The sequence below is a fragment of the Colletotrichum higginsianum genome, chromosome 4 (genome assembly GCF_001672515.1).
Source record: "Colletotrichum higginsianum IMI 349063 chromosome 4, whole genome shotgun sequence".
Lineage (NCBI taxonomy): Eukaryota > Fungi > Ascomycota > Sordariomycetes > Glomerellales > Glomerellaceae > Colletotrichum > Colletotrichum higginsianum.
In genome coordinates this window covers 4,410,501-4,429,305 of record NC_030957.1, presented here as the reverse complement: position 1 = coordinate 4,429,305, position 18,805 = coordinate 4,410,501, and the positions used below count along the sequence as shown (strand labels likewise).

The following is an 18,805-nucleotide window of genomic DNA, read 5'->3' as shown; positions in this document are numbered from 1 at the left end:
TTTAGGAAAAGCGCAAATCCTCAATCTTTTGGTCATTCGAACGCGACATGATTGTGCGCGGCGTTTCTCGGTGCTCCACGAAGCTCCGAATTCCCTTCGCCAAAACGAATGCCACGCGCGCCCGACCACAATGCCGACGATTCGCGATGCCTTCTGCCGGTACCCCAACGGCCTCGAGTTCTGGTAACACTGCCGGCATGCTTGCGCCCTTCGCGACCGAGCTCGACAAGATTGCGCCGTCCTTCAGCATTAATGGGTCGCAAATTCGGATCATCAGGACGCCGGCCGATTTTTATGAGACACTAAAGGTGTGCGCCGCTCGCAAGCGCAAGGGCAACGGGCTCGAGCATAGGACTAACACAGGCGTAGGAGCGGATACGGAACGCGAAAAGCAGGATATTTCTGTCTACACTTTACATCGGAAAGACGGAGAAGGAGCTGGTACGTTGCGAGATGTGCGAGTCTGTGGGAACAGTGGGAACCAGTGGTTAATGCCCTCCACCTCCAGATCGCGACTTTACACGAAGCTTTACGGAACAACCCCAACCTGAAGCTCAGCATTCTTACCGACGCCCTGCGCGGTACCCGCGAGGAGCCGAACCCATCTTGCGCATCCCTCCTTGCACCCCTCGTTTCCGAGTTTGGCGCCGACAGAGTCGAGATTCGAATGTACCACACACCCAACCTGACCGGCGTGAGAAAGAAGTATATCCCCAAGCGAATCAACGAGGGATGGGGCCTGCAGCACATGAAGCTTTACGGTGTGGATGATGAGATAATCCTGTCTGGGTACGGTCCCGAAGCACCATGATGGAATTGCGACTAACGGAAGCTCAGGGCAAACCTCTCCTCCGATTATTTCACAAATCGGCAAGATCGCTACCACCTCTTCTCCTCCAAGGAGGTAACGGACTATTTCTGGAACATCCACAATGGCGTGTCTTCCTTCAGCTTTCTCGTCGAGCCATCAAAAGAGCCCGCTGGGTTCACCTTGACCTGGCCCAAGTCCAATCCCGCACCGTCACCCCTGAAAGAGCCGAAGCAGTTCATCGGCACCACCACGCCGACCCTTGACGCTCTGATCTCACCCAAGCAAACCACCTCGGCAGATACAGGCAAAGACACCAAGGTGTATATGCTGGCCCAGCTGTCCCAGCTCATGAAGCCCAATACCTCGACGGAGCTCCCTGCCATTACCCACGTGCTATCGACGCTCGGCAAGCCCGAATACAATGGCTCATCGTGGACTTTCACCGCAGGCTACTTCAATCCCGCACCTTCACTAACCAAACTGCTACTCTCGACTGCGTCGCAAAACAACGTCGTTATCACCGCTTCGCAGCAGGCAAACGGGTTTTACCAGTCTCCTGGCGTTTCTGGACTCTTGCCCGGCGCCTACACGCTCCTCGCGCGCCGTTTCGTCCGCGCCGTGCACGAGCGCAAGCTCGACGATTCCATCGTGCTCAAGGAGTGGCGCAAGGGGACTGTCGGCGAGCCCGACGGCTGGACCTACCACGCCAAGGGTCTCTGGATCACATTGCCGGGAGAGCGGAATCCATCGATCAGCGTCGTGGGAAGCTCCAACTACACGAAGCGCAGCTACACCCACGACCTCGAGGCCGGCGCCATGATCCTGACCAAAGACGAGGACCTCAAGAGGCGTCTGGGCGAGGAGCAGACCTGGCTCCAAGACCACGCCGAGCGCGTCACTCGCGAGGATTTCTCGAAGAACGAGAGACGGGTTGGCCTCCAGGTGAGGATAGCGATGTGGATCGCGCAGGCGGTGGGCGGTGCTTTGTAAGATGTATACAATATACTATAGACGAGGGCTTGCGGAGCGCTTGGACGAGCCCACTCCCAGCCTGTGTACAATGTGGACAGTAATGATACCCGTGACGTTGGCAAACACACCTACTATTGATGATGTGAACCACTTCCCCTTTGGTTGGCCGGGGTTTAGCACGTTGATTGCATTGCAACACACACATCGAACCAAGATACTAACCAGGCGGACCATCGTAACTGCAGCTATCACCTACGACAGCAGCTAGACTGCGAACCGTATTAGGAGAACATTGTGTCTACCCTGCGATTATACTACAACTAAATGCAAAGTCTCCTGCCAAATTTTGTGTAAGGCATCAAACGACCCAGTGGCTCGACGACAGCGCTGTCGTGCTCCAGGTGGGGGGAACTTACAGCGCTACAAGCCGTCTGGCTCCCCTAGCACCCAGCTGCCAACAGGAGGACCTGCGCCACCGAATCGGAAAAACCGGATTTGCAATTATTCCGTCCCAAGTCCCGGCGACCCGGGCGGGTACGCGGACCACCACACCTGCAATCCCGGGGGTGAGAGAGATCAAGAGAGACTACGGGACAAGCTTCGACATCATCCACGATCGAACCCCCCGCGAAACGACGGAAGCGGCCGCCCCATTCCCTCTCGACAGTGGTCAATTGACTTACACGTTCCCGACACCCCCTCGATAAGAAACATCACCTTCCCTTTCCACACTCGAAAATGGTCGGCAGGATCCTCTTCTGGAGCGGCTTCGGTACGTGATACCTCCTTCCCCCCTGCCAATCCCTCCCCCAATCTCAGCCTCGCATCGTCACATACACGCCGGCCACCAGGAGCCATTGGTTTTTTGGTTTCGGGCCCTTGGATGTCCTGTATGATTCGAAGGGAAAAAAGAAGAGGGCTGTGGCTTACGAAGGAATCTCGTGTTTCCCCCTCAAACAGGCTTCGCCGTCCGCTTCTGGCAAATGGGCATCGAGATGCGCCCCTTCTTCAACAAGGAGTCCCTCTGGGCCTACCCGGCCTACATGCTCGGCGGTGGCAGCTTCGGCTACTGGCTGCAGGGCGTCGACGAGAGGCAGTCGGCCATCCTCAACGAGCGCAAGTCGGTCCTGCTCCAGAAGCGCGCGAGGGCGGCGGCGCGCAAGGAGGACGAGGAGGCCGCCAAGGCATAGATGCGAAAAGGATCGGGATCGTTCTTCCTTCACCCGCCCGACTTGCGAACCGAAGTGGAAGCCGGAGAGGATACACACATACACAAAAGAGAAAAACGAACGGCCTAGCTTCGAAGAGGAAGCTTGAGCGAGAGGGAGGGGAGAAGGAGGGCGACTACGACGACGACGACGCGTGTGTGGTGTGTGGGAATCGGATGTTCCTTGGACAGGTCGTTCCGTGAGGGACAGAAGAACAAAAGGAGAAGATCACGCCGCACAGCGCCTTCGAGGGGAGGAGGGCTGTTCAAGGGGAGTCGCCAATCGGGAACACCCCCCCGCGAGGCGCGAGGAAGCAGATTCCCCCAATGTACAAATTGCGTTTGCGAGGAGATTTAGAAGGGTTCAATTGACGCCGTGAAAGCTATCAACTCCCTTGGTGATTAACTTGTCAGGACGGGTCAGGGCATGAAGGATACGGTGCTCTTCCCATGATGCAACGCCGGCTGGGCCAAGCACAGCAGTATACGCACCCGGCGGATAGGATACATGCATTGGCGGTGTTGACGATGGATGACGTTAAGAGTAGCGGGCTGCTGAAAAGGGTACGTCCAGCGCAAGCGCAGCTTGCGTTTGATCACTTGCCGCCGCCGCGAAAAACAAAAGCCATAGACGTGGGTGTGATGAATTCGTCAAGAGCCAGTCTATGATGCAACTCTCTCTCTCTCTCTCCCCCCCTCCCTGAGCCAGTATGAACTTGGTATCTATCTAGAGCTCAAGGGAAACGACAAAGTCTCTATCGCCAGTGCCCCCAGATCCTCCAAGAGGCAAACGACATCATGCGCTCCCTCCCATCCCGAATATCATGCCTCTAGTTTTGTCATGCCCTCGCACTGCCTTCCAGCCGCCCGGTTACAACTCCTCCAACTTCCTGAGAATCGCCGGCACAGACACAGGCGATGTGATGCCCAGCTCCGTGACCACGACCGAGATGTGACGGTCGCGCGTGGTGTCGAACAGCAGCCGGAACCCTTCCTCGGTGTTCTGCTCCGGGTCGATCTCGTTATACGTCAGCGAGTCCATGGCGACCCTCTCAGTAAAGTTGATGGTCTCGCTGAGGGCTACGACGCGGACGCCCTGGTCCGCCGCCGCGATGGCGATGTCGCTCGTGCCGGCACGGGCGTACATGGCACCGTTACTAAACATGGCCTCGGCGCCGACAAGCACGCGCGATGTCTCGCGGAGGTGGTCGCGCATAGCGCTCAGGTCCGGGCAGTAGGCGACCTCGAGGCCGCCATCGCGGCCCGGTAGATCGCGCAGGCGCTTGGCGAGGTCGCGGCCCGTGTTCTCGAACGGGTCGTCGACGACGACTACGGAGAAGCGCTTGCCGTCGGCGCGGGCCTGGCGCAGGGCGCGCTCGACGAGCGGGTGGTAGGCGTAGGTCAGCACGACCTCGCCTTCCTCGATGCTGTCAGCGGCGGTCTTGACGATGACGAAATCTGCGAGGGTGATGCGCTCGCGAATGAAGTTGTCGACGGACTCGCTCAGGAGCTTCTTGGCCTCGAAGTCGGGCAGGTCGATGTCGATCTTGCTGACCTGAAGCTTGAGCCAGCGGACGGCGTTACCCATGGAGAAGCACATGGGCCGGCACGCCGAGAGATACTCGATCTGCGGGTTCAGGACGTGTGATGTGAAGTGGCGCGAGAACGTGTTGCCCGGGGGCGTCGTGTAGGAATCGATCACCTAGTCGTCATGTCAGAACCATGTTCGTTTGCTGGGTACGACAGCGGTGAGACTGACCTTCTTGAACGCCAACAGAGTCGCCTCTAATCTCGTGGTGCTGTCGTTGATTGCAAATGCACCCATCTGCTGACCCAAAACCAAAACAGCCGGGTGGACATCCTTATCAGCTTCCGTCATGTGTAACCTCTTAGCGATAGACAGGTGACTGAAGCACTCGGGGACCTTCGGCTTGTTGTCCTTAGGAGTAGCGAGCGGCACGGCCTTGGCCGCCGGACCGCCCCTTGGACCGCCAGCTTGACCAGACCCCTGGGGACCATCCTGTCTGGGTTTCGCCTTCCCTCCCTTGCCGTCTCCTGCTCCGCCCTGCTGGGAGCTTCCCTGGCTGGGAGGTGGTGCGGGTTGCGCCTCCTTGGCCTTTGCTCTTCTTGCCGCCTTCTCAGCCTTTGCCTTTGCCTTCAGCTCAGCTCCAGAAAGCTTCTTCTCTCCTCCCTCAGACGTAGCAGCTGCATCCTTCTTCTGCGCCTTGTCTTCCTTCTTCTGGGGTTGTTGGGTCTTCTTGTCGTCAGGAATGCTTGTAGCAGCCGGGGGCGGCGCGGTGTTTGGCGTTTCCGTAGCCATGATGTGTTCTGCTGTAGGAGTTCCCACGGTAATCGTGAAAAAATGATCAGCCGATTTCAGTGGAGGGCGTTGTATTCTGACTGATTATTCCGCGGTCTGGAGCTTTCTTTACACTGTGAATGGCAGTGAATGGCAGTAGACAGCAGTGGTCGATTGGAGTTTCTTTAATTGGGCTTGGAGAGGCTGAGAAGTTTTGGGGGGTTTGAGTCACAGGGGTTTGCGGCGGGATTACGATGCGATGGATGCCCCGCGCTAAAAGCTCGCTAAAGCTTAACTGCATCTTGCGGGGAATGACGTCCCAACTGTGGCTGCCAATCACTGCTCAACGACAGCCGCAAGCGACAACAGCAGCAGCAGCAACAATCAGCTCTGCTGGAAAAAGCAATTTTTTCTTCCAGATGGCGTTGAAATCAATGGCAGCCTTGCTCTCGATGATTAGACATGTTGCTTCTATTAAACAACATCAAAGCCAGTTCCCAACTGCCTGACCTTGATCAGGGTCATCTACTACTTCAAGCCTTAGAGCCCATTGGTGATATAACTAGGTAAGATAGGAGAACAGAGGTACCTCTGGAAGCCACTGAATAAGCCAAAGCCTTCCTATATGCCGAAGTTATTGAAGCTACATGCATAAGGAGTGACTCAATGCAATTCGCCAACGCCATGCAGGGACATTGCCATCTTGCTGCAATTCAAAACCTGGTTCAGCGCGAGAAGAGTAGACGTTTTTCAAGCAAAGCCTTGTACAGATCCCGAGTTTAGATCAAATAGTGGGCAAGTCCACTATACAACTTATTCAGGATACCTCTAGTATACAGACCAAGTCTACCAAATGGAGGCTTTGACACATTTTGTCTCCGCAAATCCTTCAGGCTTTCCCCCCGGTGCCAGGCTGAGCACAGCTCGACTGACCATGGACTCGACGATCAGTTCGCCGAGGAACCCTCGGACGTGGCAACCGCAGGGGCCTTCGCCGCCGCCGGCGCGTCCAGATGAAGCTTGAAGACCTTGAGGGGCTCCCCCTCCGACTCCTTCCACTCCTTGGCGCCCCCGACTTCGGCGACGGCATCCCTCACCGCCTGCACGAGCGCCTCCGCCTCATCCCGCGTCGCCCTCCTGCTGCCCTTCTTCTTCGCAAAGAGCACCTCGACCTTGTAGCCCTTCTCCAGGAACCCCTTCATCTGCTTCATGCGGTGGCCGAGGTCGTGCGGCGCGATGGCCCAGTTGAGCTCCAGCACCTTGAAACGCGCCAGCTTGCGCGCCGTCTCCTTCCTGGCCTTCTCCTGCACCTTCTCGCGCTCCTTTTCGACACGCTTGTCGACAACGCGGCAAATGGCGAACCGCGGCTGGTCCGGCGCCGGGTTCGGCCCCGGACGCGAGACCATCCGCAGAGACTGCGTCTCCGGGTCGAGCGACTGGAGCACTCGGCGGGTCTCGTGCGGTCCCGTGAGCTTGTTGTTCTCGTCGACGACCAGGACCTGACGGTCGCGGATCATCATGTCGGCAGGAAGCTGTCCCGGCTTGGCGGCGGCGCTGGGTTTAGATGCCGTCGAATTATTCGGCTTTCGGGATCGGGGGATGAGGGAGGCGTAACGGGCGAAAGATTGCGCGGGGGAAGTCGATACTGGCGGTAGTGTTCTAGTGTCAGGGAAGGAGAGAGCGCTTCTTCGAGACAACACTTCCGCCTTTTCAAAGGGCGAGACGAAGACCCTATACAGGGCCGTTCTGCTGTTGTTGTACAGGCATCGTGTGACCCTCATGGTGGATGATGACGATGCAACTTGCGACAGGTGTGTTTCAGTGCTTCGTTCAAGTCGCAGGACGGTCTATCTCGTTGTCGTTAATCAAATGTTTGCCCTTCTGGGAGGCAGTGCGGTTGTAGTTGATTGTCTTGGTAAGTTAGGTAAGTTGCAGAAAATTGAGGAGCAGAGACAAGCAAGCAAGCAAGCAAGCAAGCAATCTCAAGCAGGGAACACTTGTGGGACCCGGGACGGCAGCTCTCCTACCAATCAGGTCGTGCAATGCGACGAGCTTTCGGTCCAAGCTCTTGGGTCACCCAGCGGGAACCTCACACGGGGCCGGATCCACACGTCACATCACCCGCCATCCCGTTCCTCACAGTCACTCACTCGCCTTATAAACGGAGCCCTTCCGAACAAAAAAGGTTTCCCAGCAGCCTACCTGACTAACCTGCTGCACGTAGCCATCCGTCATTGCGGATGCAGACGCTCCGTCAACAATGGCGGGAAACCCCTTCCGCCTGGCCCTGAACGTGGGCAAGACCTTGGCGCTCGGCCACGTCTTCGTCGAATACGGTTACCACTCTGCGCCCGCGTCCGGCCCTTCCATGCTCCCGACTTTCGAGGTCACTGGTGATTATCCCCTCACGGACAAACGATATCGCTACGGCCGCAATGTCAAGGTCGGCGACCTGGTCCACTACAAGATCCCCATCTTCCCAGAGTCCGACGGCATCAAGCGTGTGCTGGGCATGCCGGGCGACTATGTCTTGATTCACAGCCCCGACTCGGAGAGGCACCAGATGATCCAGGTAAGGGCAGATGACCAACATCATCTTGTGAGGTCTTTCTTGCTGAAAGTAGATGAAATAGATTCCTCAAGGACACTGCTGGCTGGTCGGTGACAATCTCGAGGCCTCTAGAGACTCGCGGATGTTCGGGCCTGTACCGTTGGCTCTCGTTAGAGGTAAGGTGGTGGCCAAGCCATTGCCTATACCCGGATCGTGGATGAACAACGGACTCCGCGATTTCGGAGAGGGCAGGAGGTGAAGAGGACTTGTATGGCTCGGTGGCATAACAGCATGGGCCACGCACATTCCATGCAAGACGGAAAGCGACAGGCAACAAGACGACTTTGGCCAATCACAAGCTGAATTGTCACAGATTGTGAGTTGTTTCTCTGGTCTTTTAAAGGTCTGGTCCTAATTACAATGGGTAGGGGGGCCAAGGGCGCCAGGTAAAGGCTCATTAAGCCTAGCAGGAGGCCGAGTGATATGAGACACGTATGACCCGACGAACGAGCCACGATGCTTGATACAAAGCAAAGAGGTCCAGGTCGTCTCTGTAAAGAGAAAACTAGCCCGTGCCCTCAGACGGCGTCGTAATCGTCCGTCAGGAGACTGGCACGCTAAAATAAAACGCTCCTTCAAAATGCCTTCACGCCGAAATATACACTCAACGTACCGACCGAATCTCATTCTGCATGCTGATCAACGCCGAAAACACCACCAACCCAAGCCTCCAAGCCCCTTGGTCCTGCTGTAGTACCCCGGAAGGGAATTTGGTGAACAAAATAATGAAGCGAGATCCGTGTGTAGTAGCATAGCGCTCGTCCTTAGCCCTCAATGTGAGTCTTGGAGCCGCTCTGGCCGAGCAGCTCCAGGCACCGCTGTGCCAGATTCACGACCTCGCCCTCGTCATCGTCTTCGAATTCGTTGTCGGGCTCGATTTGGCGGTTGGCAATCTCCTTGATCTGGTCGACAATGTCTTGCGCCTGTCCGATCAGCTGAATAAGGTTCTTGTCCTCTGACTCGAGCAGCTGGAGCAGAGTCCAGATTGCTATGTGCTGGAACGTCGCATCGCCGCTCTGGAGGAATCTCGAGAGGTAACCGTGGATGCCACCGTTGGGCTCCTTCCAATCTTGAACAAAGACCGCGTAATCGCCGACTGAAACTGCATTAGCATGGGACGTAAAGGGACCAAAGTTCCACATACCCTTCGAGGAAAGGTTGCCAAGAGCCGCAGCACTGTTGCCCTGTACTTCGATGCTGGGAGAATGCGTGAGAGGGATTAAAACCTCAAAGACTCCGAGGTTCAGCAAATGGGACTTGAGCTCGTCACTAAGAGCGAGAACCGCAATCGCAGCCGTCATCTCGGATTGGACTGTGACGGGCACATCGAGCACCAGCTGCTTGCACTTCTGCACGGCGCCAGCATCTAGGACAAGGGCTTTGTTGCGGTCGGAGCTGGCAGCCAGGTTCCTAAGGGTTGAGATGGCGTGGCATTGGATTTCCTCGTTCTCGGTAGACCCCAGAAGGTCGACCAGCGGTTTCAGGAAACCGGCTTCGATTATAGGAGACTCGTTCAAGGGGTGGATGGAGATATTTCGTATGCATGCCACGGCGGAAAGAATCAGGGGCAAGTAGGACGACGAAAGAAGTCGAAGCAATGGGGCGAGGCCGTTTGCTCGCACGATATCCAGCTGGTACTTCTCGTCGGAGGCCAGGTTACGGAGCGCGAGCGCCGCCTGGCACTGGACCTTGGGTGACGAGGAATCCATGAGAGTAACGAGGGAGGAGACGAGTTTGGATTCGGTCTGAGCGAGCTTGCGGCGGTTGTTAGCATCGACAGCAATATTGCTGAGAGCCGTCGTGCAGTAGTACTGGACATCAACGTCGGACGAGGAGAGAAGCTGGACGAGAACGGGGATGGCTCCGGCGTTAACGAGCTGCTGACGGTTCTCGTCTGCCATTCTGGGTCAGCGTCGCATCTCCCAACGGTCGCATTGTTGAGCAAGAAACATACCCGAGTGTGTCATGTTGAGCAAGGCTCCCGTTGCGTTCCTCTGAACGCGCATGTCCCTCGACTTGGCCAACCTTGTTAGAGGGCCTAACGCGCCAGACCGGGCGATCTTGGCTTTGTTCTCCTCATGTGTGGCCAGGTTCGTGATGCACCCGACTGCGTTGCACTGCACTTCGACATTTGGCGATAGCATCTGCCTGATGAGCGGCGTGAGGCCGCCGAGCTGAACAATCAAAACCTTATTCTCGGCTGACAAGTAGGGTCAGTGTGCAATCTACAATCTCGTCTGCGAGAGCAAACCTACTGTTGACCGCCAGGTTTCCTAGTGCGGCGCTAGCCGCGCGCTGGACTTCGATATCGGGACTTTGCAAGAGAAACAGGATCGGTTCAAGGGTGTCGCGGTCGACCTCCCGAACATCTGCAGCGAATCGTCAGCAAGACCAGGTGACGTGGGTAGAGGCTATCCGCTCGAGGCTCATCTGCCATCGCTTGGAGGTTGCAAGCATCATCCAGAAGACCAACGTACCTCGCTCTGTGATTTCGGCAAAAGTCAGACTTGCACTTCGTTGCAAGTCGATGTTCTCGGAGAAGACGAGGGTGCTTAGAGCTCGAAGGGGTTCGCCTGAAAAGAAGTCCGTTTCACCCCGCTGAAACAGCATCAATCAGCATGCACTTTCGACGAGATGGACCTTGTCAGAAGAGGCGTACATTTTCAAGATACTGGAGAAGGTCGGCGACAGCTTCCCTTTCGCTGTCGGCGAGGACCGGCTCGTAGAGCCCGTCGCGGGCTCTCCCTGTACGGGCATCGTCAGCTCTGGCTCCGAAAGCGTCACAATGGAAAAGCTAGTACCTCCGCAGCAGGATTGGCAGACTCCCATGGCCGAGGTGGGCAACAAAGGCCAGTAGCGAAGGTATCAAGACTCGATGTCGAGAGGGCGGATCGGAAAGCCGGGGTTTGTTTTGTTTGGACGGGATCCGCTCTTTCGCAACACGAGCGTTGTGGCAGCCCGACGACAAGAGGGATGCGGAGTGCACGATGGTTTCGGCGGACCGGCAACAGTATCGATTTTGTCGAGCGAGGTGATGAAAGAAGCGAGATCAGTAAGCGGCCGATGGCCCCGGCGAATTATAATGTTCTTTGGTGGCCGGTAGAAGTCTCGAAAGTCGGTCGGGGAGATGGGCGACACAGTCGGTCAAGTGAGGTTTTGGGAAGAAAGGTGACGGGAGGATGCTCCAGTTGTCTCGCGGAGCACTGACGACCCAGGATCAGGTTGCAGCAACCCGCAGCTGCAATCGGAGCGGCAGCAGCAGCAGCCACTGGGAGTCTGGGACCACGCTGTGTGAGGAGGCTAGCGTGAGGTGGTAGGGAAGGTCGGGCAGGGAAGGGAGTGGGGAACCTGAGGGAACCAACTCACCGATGCGACGGGCGGGCAGAGAGAGTCAGGGAGAGAGCATCAGACAGCAGCCGCAGCAGCAGCAGCAGCAGGAGGCCAGCAGCATCAGCAGCAGCAACAGTACAGATACAAAACAGCACCAGCACAGCAGCACCAGCAGCAGAGAGGCCCGTGGAGCCCAATGTGGGACTGGAGAGTTTGGTCTTGCCAACTAACCCCTTCCGGCTTAGAGGCCCTTCAAGCACCAAAAAAGAGTAGGCACATATCGAGTGTACCTGCAGCGTCGCCGGCCTTTACTCGTGACGTGACTGGCCAGCGACTTTTGCCCAGCGAGACGAAGAAAATACCTACGAATACACTGCTAAAAAGAAGGGCGGCATCATCCACCTGCCGCCTCACTCTTCACTCTGGAGCCTACCTACCTATCTACTTAGTAGCACACCGACACTGCCAAAGCCGGGCCCACTCTTCCATGTTTCTCGGTTCTCCTCCCTCGGGCGACACTGCCGCGGGATCCAAGACCTCGAGCTCGAGGAGCAGCGGAAGTTGAACACAGACCACCTCTTCTCTTTTCTCTATCTTCGCATGTGGGAATGGAACCCCAAAGAGCCTCCAGCAGCTTCCGTAATCTGATGCCGAGGGCGCTGCACCCGCCGCAAGCTGACTTGCCGACTTTCACGTTCTTCTCCGGAGGTTTCCCCTCCGTAAGTAACCCTTTGAACATTTTCACCCCGAGGCACAACATAACATAACCTACCTAGTAGAGAAGACCGTGATAATTGCTTGCAAAAGCATTCCAGGCAAGCCATGCTAGCAACACTGTGGCTTGAAACTCACGTGAATTTCTCCCCATATCAGCAATTCATGGCAATGCTTTTGTCTCGAAATGTTGCCCAAAGCAAGGCGCACACTGTCTCGCATCATACATGATGTCTTCTTCTGTCCTCGGCGCACACCGCCCGCCATGACGAGCTGCGTGCGCCCCGGTACCTTGGACAGTAAGAAGCTTCAGACGAACATACCCGAGCTCGCCTTACCTGTACGCCTGTTCTAGGCAGCTCTGATGTCCCCAAAGCTTGACTCAATAACTTGCAACTAGCAATACAGTGCCGAGGCAAGAAGGTTCTTCAGAATCCAGTCACCAAGCGCAAGGCTAAGTGTGGCCGCTTTCATGCCACGTTGAGCTGTCGCCCGTATCCACTACAGCCAGGGATGATGCCTTGGTGACCTGGCAAGCAAAGCAAAGAGGCGACCACTTCCATTACCTTGGATGGCGATTGAGGCTGGTATTTAAATGTACTCAGAATTAGGAAACAATAATAAAAAAATCAATTTTTATTTATTTATCATGGAACGATGCTCGCATGGAGGGAACCCCCCCCCCCCCCCAAAATAAAACTAAAATTTGCCCAGAACTTGTATCTTCAAAAATTTGAGCCGAAGCAAGACGGCTTCTGGTCACTCATTGCTGTCGCTGCTCGCTGTCTGACCACCTGGTGTGCAGCTGCATCTCGCTCTGCGGGTGCACTCACCACGACTACCCATGCAGGATCGGAGGAGACGATTATGTCGGCAAGGAGGGTTTTGAGTAATAGTGAAGATACCTCGTCTGTCACCTTCACCCATCCACATCGAGGGGGGTTGAGGCCGTTGCCGTCTTCGACGGCAAAACAAGTCACCTTTGGACGATCGTCGTCTGCTCGCTCCCTCTGAGTCGACGCCGCCGCACACGTTGAGCTGGGGCAGTGCCAAGTGCTACCAAAACATGAGCATCTTGTTGACTACCTATGTTGACCATCGCAGTGCCAACACGCCAGACTGCGCTTGGGAGAAACTCGAATCAGACGGTCGGCGCCCACCCCCCTTGGCTTTGGTACCTTATCGGGTTGGGGTTGAATAACGTCTGTCGCAGTCACACTTTTGGTTTATCCTTATCTATCCGTTGCTTTAGCCAAGATAAAGGATGGGCACAGATGACAAGGCAAGTAGGTACCTTGCTTCTCGGGTGAGACAAGAGGGACACAGCTTAGATTGATGCTAATTGCTGCTATTGTCTTATCGACTATGTACCCAGGTTGGTAAGTACCTACATCCCTAGGTACCTAGGTAGCCCATAGGTGCCGCCGCTGCAGGTGCCACACTGCAACCACCCACGACTTACCACCTAGACTGGGTAGGTACCTACTGTAATACTTGCTTCTTGCCTTACCTCATTGCAGTGGCTGCACGTTGAGGGGAAAAAAGAACGGCGGAAAGGAAAATCACCACCACAAAGCGTCCGTCCAGTCCAGCCCAGTCCATTCCTCGATCCACGGATTCCTCTCTTGTCTTTTCTAACCTCTCTTCCAGTCTATTGTCTCTGCCACCCGTCTCCCGTCTCCCGTCTCCGTCCCCGTCCGTCTCCGTCTCCCGTTTTCTTCACACCATTACGCAGTCCAGCGTCTAGAGGGGCCACACCCACCTTTAGCCCTCGCTCGCGCGACGACGACACAATGGACGACCCCTCCTCCTCGTCGGCTTCGAAGGACAATGCCGGTCCTGGCTCCATGCCCACGTCGCATCAGCAACAGTCTAGCGGTGCCGTTCCACCACAACCGCCCGTAGTCGCCACCGCTGCGTCTATCGCGAGACCACATGGTCACGAGCTTCCTTTCGTCACGCCCTCATCCTACCTTCGCCCGAGACCTTCCTCTGCTGCCCGCAAAATGCCAGAGAAACCCCCCAGCCCGCTCGACAAGGACCAGATCGAGGGTCTGGTAAGCTATCCGTGCTCTTTGAAATGACCCCGCGCCCGTCATGCGCCCGTCTTGCGCCCGTCCGACTCCCGTGTCCGAGCCCGATTTTGTCTCGTCGGAGCGAGCGCATGCGGGGTTGTACTGCGACCACGACTCTATCGCGGGGGCAGTCGCATCTGGATCGCAACGAGCAGTCGCTGACTTTGCCTGCCTACCTAGAGAGCCATTCGCGATTTTCTCAAAGTTCGAACCAGCTACGATGTCCTGCCGCTCTCCTTCCGCCTCATCGTGCTCGACAACGATCTCCTGATCAAGAAGAGTCTCAATATTCTCATACAGAACGGTACGAGTCATGTTTGCCTCGATGCGCCGCGCCTTCTATTCTGACCCTACGCAACAGCCATCGTTTCCGCGCCGTTATGGGATTCGCACAATTCCAGATTCGCTGGCCTCCTGACCGCGACGGACTATATCAACGTGATACAATATTACTGTCAGTTCCCTGACGAGATGCACAAGCTGGAACACTTCCGGCTCAGCAGCCTGAGAGGTACGTGGCCGAAGAAGGCAACACTCGGGCTCGAGGGCGCACGCCAACACAGTCACAGATATCGAAAAGGCCATCGGGGCCTCCCCTCTCGAGACGGTGTCCGTCAACCCCATGAGACCGCTTTACGAGGCCTGCCGCCGCATGCTCAAGACCCGCGCGCGCCGAATTCCCCTCGTGGACGTCGACGACGAAACCGGCCGCGAGATGGTCGTCAGCGTCATAACGCAGTACAGAATCCTCAAATTCATCGCCGTCAACAACGAACACAACACAGTCCTGCTCAAGAAGTCTCTCAGGGAGATCGGCCTGGGCTCCTACAAGAATCTCGCTACGGCGAAGATGAACGACTCGGTCCTCAATGTGGTTGACCTGATGGTAAAGCAGAACATCTCTTGCGTGCCCATCGTGGACGCGCATAACCGTCTCCTCAACGTCTTCGAGGCCGTCGACATCATTCCATGCATCAAGGGCGGCATGTACGAAGAGTTGTCCTCGAGCGTCGGAGAGGCACTGTGCAGGCGTCCCGACGACTCCCCCGGAATCTACACTTGCAGTCCTGAGGACCGACTCGACTCGATATTCGACACGGTTCGCAAGTCAAGAGTGCATCGTCTGATAGTGGTGGACGATGACAACCGGCTCGTGGGTGTCATTTCCCTGTCGGACATTCTCAAATATGTGCTCCTGCACGGAGAAGAGGATGATATCAAGGGGCCCTGAAGGTGGCATAAAACTGGAATTGCATAGAACTAAGAGCGACGGATCCTCGCTGGAATGACTTGGGAAACGGTAGACATGGTAATGAGCATGTGCCAGGCGTACGTAGGCGTAACTGGGAGGGATACCAGACGGTGCGCGTATCTCGGCATTTTTTTTATTCTATTCGCTTTAGAGGTTCTGGAGGCTTACGGAGAAGTTGGTTACCTCGATGCATTACGAAATGATAACATGCCCAACATGACCAGCATGACCGACCCTTGGCCACTGTTCTTCTGCGAAATGTTGACTCGCTGTAGTGGCCGGACGCTGGATAATGTTGAGACGATGGGCGTCAACAGTGGCCACGCTCAAGCAGGCATGCAAACAGACAGACAGACAGACGGTCAGGCAGTCAGACAGTCCCCTGATGGACGACGGTGAAGATTACAAACATGCCTAGGCATCTAGATTAGTTGAGGTGAACGACATCAAATTACCGGGCCGGTGGCGGGAGGCAGGTGCTCGCTTGTTCTTCACTTGGGTATATGAGTACCTACCTACTTACGCCTCATCTGATCAAGTTCGGTACGGCAGGTGCGCTGCTGTCTTCCCATGAGGTCGACTGACGCAGCGACTGCGCGCCAACGAATTCCCAATCCTTCGCACCACTACGCAAACCCTCTCTTGTTGAAGTTTTGGTTCCTTCGGCTTCGAATTCGAGCATCGTCATCGGACGCCTCGCTCGTACACTACGATTTTGGTCCGCTCCTCTCAGCTCTTCCCTCCAATGCAGTCTTATAACAACAACAATGAACCATCTTTATCCTCTACCGTGTCTCGAGATCCCGAGGCCAGGACCCTCGCGAGTCAAATCATCAGCACGGCTCCGTCCAGTACTATGCCTCCTCGGCTACCCATCGCAACCTCAATGGCATCTGTGGAAGCCAGCAATATCAATCGACAGCCAGTCGCGCACTCAAACACCTTGCCAGCCTTGAACAACAGGGAGGGACGACGAAGCAGGGCCCTCCCGAGCAGCGCAACATGGACTTCGTCGATGGGGGACCTGGCCATATTTCCAGACACGGATGAGGTTCGAGATCGTCCAAAATTTGTCCAAGAGTACAACCGGCTGGCCAAGAAGGTACATGCTAATTTCAATTCCGCTGCAAGCCTGCCCGGCAGTATCAAACCCTGCAAAAGAGCATTAATTAACATTTTTCAATAGCACGGAATCCGAGTGCTCGTCACCGAAGACTTCAAGAGAGATGTAAGTGTCTTCTTCTGCTTGTGTCGGACCGTTGCTAAGGAGATCAGCGATCCCATACGCCAGTTTTCATGGCCGAAAAACGCCGGTGGTGGTCTCGGATGCTTCGTTCAGCTTCTTCAGGACAGCAATCCAGTTCACAAGGTCCTCCAGGGGCTGTCCGGCACAGGAGAAGCGTCAGTGATATCGCCCTACATCTGGTCCATTCTCGAAAACCAGAACCCGTATCGCTCGATCTGCAAACAATGGTTCGCCTGAGCGGCAAATGTCTCCTTTACCTCCCTCCTGACTATGCTCCTGGCTCGCTTGTACTGCCAACTTGTTTCCGGGCCACCGCTCAGTACTTGGCCCAATATGGTATGCCAGGCCACCAGAAAGAATAGAAGCCGCAGAAGGACTTTTCTAATTAAACCTGTACTAGGCCCTGCCACACGCGGTGTCTTCCGCATTCCCGGATCGGCCCGCATCGTCAACGCAATCTTCGACTATTACTGCTACGAAAAGGCGGGAGAGGAGATCACCGGTACGATCCGGTGTCCTACCTTGCCACTTCACATCAATACTGGAGCTCAAGATGTAGCTTCAGCCTTCAAGAAGTTTCTGTCCGTACTCCCAGGCGGCATCCTGGGCTCTCTCTCGCTTTTCGACGCGATGGTAGCCATCCACAGCCAGCTTAGGAAAGAGCCCGAGCTTAGCCGTACCAAAGAGACCAAACTTCGTGCTCGGCTTATCGCGCTAGCTATCGGGACTGTCGAGTCCCTTTATCGTCGAGAGCTGATATGTGCTGTATTTGGCCTCCTCTCCCTGATCGGTCGCGCTGCCGAAACGGCGGCTCGGGAGGATGAGCAGGGTCGGCCACTCCCGACCTCAGACCTGATGGGATACACAGCTCTAGGGATTGTGTTTGGGCCGCTTCTCGTCAGTGATCTGCTGGACTCTTATACAATGAGGCTTGCAACGCCATCTTCGGGGCTGTTGCTCTTTCCTCTCACTCCACCGCGACTCAAGAAAGAACGGCAGCTCAAGAACGCAACACAATGCGGCACAGACCCTTTATCTGTCGATAAAATTCACGTGGCGAACGACATCGCTGAAATGATCATCACCAACTGGCGAGAGGTAGTCCGGAACTTGAAAAGCTTATCGATTTTGACCAGATCGAGCCAGGATTTAGAGAGCCCGAACCGCCGGAAGTTTCTTCGATCATCGAATTCTGAGTCTTTCACCATCGGCCTTCCCAAAGGGTGGAAAAGCAATAGATCATCGCCAGCCACTTCTTTCGATCGAGAGAGATCACCATCGCCTACGACTCCTACACCAGCGCCAAGTAAGTTGAAAATGTACCCCGGCCCCTCGCGGCTACACAGGCTTATTTGCGCTAGGAAGCGGAGGGACGTCAACGTCGAAAACTACTGGGAATATGAATGAAGTGCTCTTTGTCAGAAGGCTTCGGCCAAAAATGCCCCACTCAACATCTTCCAACAGATTGTCTACGCGTCAACCTCTCAACCCGTTATCGCCGACGGCAGAAGAGGGCTCAGCACATACTACAAGTGTTGGGGGGCAGCCGACCACAGCAAACACGAACAACGCCTCGACGGTCACGCAGACACCCGAGAAGAGCCTGACATGCGGGCCCCAGGGCATGCCACAAAACTCACAACCAAGCCCTGTTAGAGGCCAGCAAACGCCTCGTGGAAGCCTTGATCTACCATCCCTCGCCGCTGAAAAGGACAGAAAATACATCCAAGAGACTCGAGTACCTCCGGGGAATCGTGACCAACCTTCAATTGGGGGCCCTAGTGTGTCGGAGGAGACAGTGCCAGAAAGGGGGTCATCAAGACAGACACTAGGGGTGGTAGGCAGGCTGCAGTCATCTGCCACAAGCTCTAGAAATGATACTCACTCCGAGGAACAAGCCAAGTCTGGGAGGGGCCAGGTCTCAGAGAATTCTTCCCAGGAAGCTAGGCGGAAGACTACTGGACTCGTTTCCTCGGCTCTCCGTCGACTCGTTGGCAGCGACCGGGGACAAGTTTCGAGCTCGGGTAGTCTCACGACTCGGACATTCAACCCAAGGAGTACATCACTTGATATGGTAAGCCCACGCATGCACAGCCTTTCGACAGTCTTTCCCACGGCCCCAACAACGAAAAATGCGGCGCGCGAGCAGCGCAATTCTATGCCTAAGACAAGTACAAAGCACGCCGATAGTGATTTCGCCAAACTCATATCTCAAGGAAAGTACAGGCGAGATACAAGTCAAGATGCGATACCATTGGCTGTCAGTCATACGGAGCACACGACACCGG

The 18,805-nt window shown here is 55.7% G+C and overlaps 7 protein-coding genes across 7 annotated transcripts; 4 read left to right on the top strand and 3 right to left on the bottom strand.

The window, feature by feature from the left end:
- Positions 1 to 47: 47 nt before the first annotated feature.
- On the top strand, positions 48 to 1,801 carry CH63R_06642 (Cdp-diacylglycerol-glycerol-3-phosphate 3-phosphatidyltransferase; the record flags this gene model as incomplete). Its single annotated transcript, XM_018301617.1, has 4 exons — positions 48 to 308; positions 370 to 441; positions 509 to 789; positions 838 to 1,801. 4 exons carry the CDS (start codon positions 48 to 50, stop codon positions 1,799 to 1,801), a joined length of 1,578 nt encoding a protein of 525 aa, XP_018159467.1.
- A 720-nt stretch (positions 1,802 to 2,521) lies between these two features.
- Positions 2,522 to 2,973, top strand: CH63R_06641 (NADH2 dehydrogenase subunit 14K; the record flags this gene model as incomplete). Its single annotated transcript, XM_018301616.1, has 2 exons — positions 2,522 to 2,555; positions 2,744 to 2,973. The coding sequence occupies 2 exons, from the start codon at positions 2,522 to 2,524 to the stop codon at positions 2,971 to 2,973; spliced, it is 264 nt and encodes an 87-aa protein (XP_018159466.1).
- An 888-nt stretch (positions 2,974 to 3,861) lies between these two features.
- CH63R_06640 (Initiation factor 2 subunit family protein) lies at positions 3,862 to 5,310 on the bottom strand (the record flags this gene model as incomplete). The annotated part of the gene is made up of 2 exons (XM_018301615.1): positions 3,862 to 4,692; positions 4,750 to 5,310. The coding sequence occupies 2 exons, from the start codon at positions 5,308 to 5,310 to the stop codon at positions 3,862 to 3,864; spliced, it is 1,392 nt and encodes a 463-aa protein (XP_018159465.1).
- Positions 5,311 to 6,236: 926 nt separating this feature from the next.
- CH63R_06639 (Translation initiation factor IF-3) lies at positions 6,237 to 7,070 on the bottom strand (the record flags this gene model as incomplete). Its single annotated transcript, XM_018301614.1, has 1 exon — positions 6,237 to 7,070. One exon carries the CDS (start codon positions 7,068 to 7,070, stop codon positions 6,237 to 6,239), a length of 834 nt encoding a protein of 277 aa, XP_018159464.1.
- Positions 7,071 to 7,549: 479 nt separating this feature from the next.
- Positions 7,550 to 8,099, top strand: CH63R_06638 (Mitochondrial inner membrane protease subunit; the record flags this gene model as incomplete). Its single annotated transcript, XM_018301613.1, has 2 exons — positions 7,550 to 7,861; positions 7,923 to 8,099. The coding sequence occupies 2 exons, from the start codon at positions 7,550 to 7,552 to the stop codon at positions 8,097 to 8,099; spliced, it is 489 nt and encodes a 162-aa protein (XP_018159463.1).
- Positions 8,100 to 8,664: 565 nt separating this feature from the next.
- On the bottom strand, positions 8,665 to 10,729 carry CH63R_06637 (Vacuolar protein 8; the record flags this gene model as incomplete). Its single annotated transcript, XM_018301612.1, has 5 exons — positions 8,665 to 9,794; positions 9,855 to 10,100; positions 10,156 to 10,269; positions 10,378 to 10,498; positions 10,541 to 10,729. 5 exons carry the CDS (start codon positions 10,727 to 10,729, stop codon positions 8,665 to 8,667), a joined length of 1,800 nt encoding a protein of 599 aa, XP_018159462.1.
- A 3,008-nt stretch (positions 10,730 to 13,737) lies between these two features.
- Positions 13,738 to 15,250, top strand: CH63R_06636 (Nuclear protein snf4; the record flags this gene model as incomplete). The annotated part of the gene is made up of 4 exons (XM_018301611.1): positions 13,738 to 14,001; positions 14,200 to 14,323; positions 14,381 to 14,530; positions 14,589 to 15,250. The coding sequence occupies 4 exons, from the start codon at positions 13,738 to 13,740 to the stop codon at positions 15,248 to 15,250; spliced, it is 1,200 nt and encodes a 399-aa protein (XP_018159461.1).
- Between the last annotated feature and the right edge of the window lie 3,555 nt (positions 15,251 to 18,805).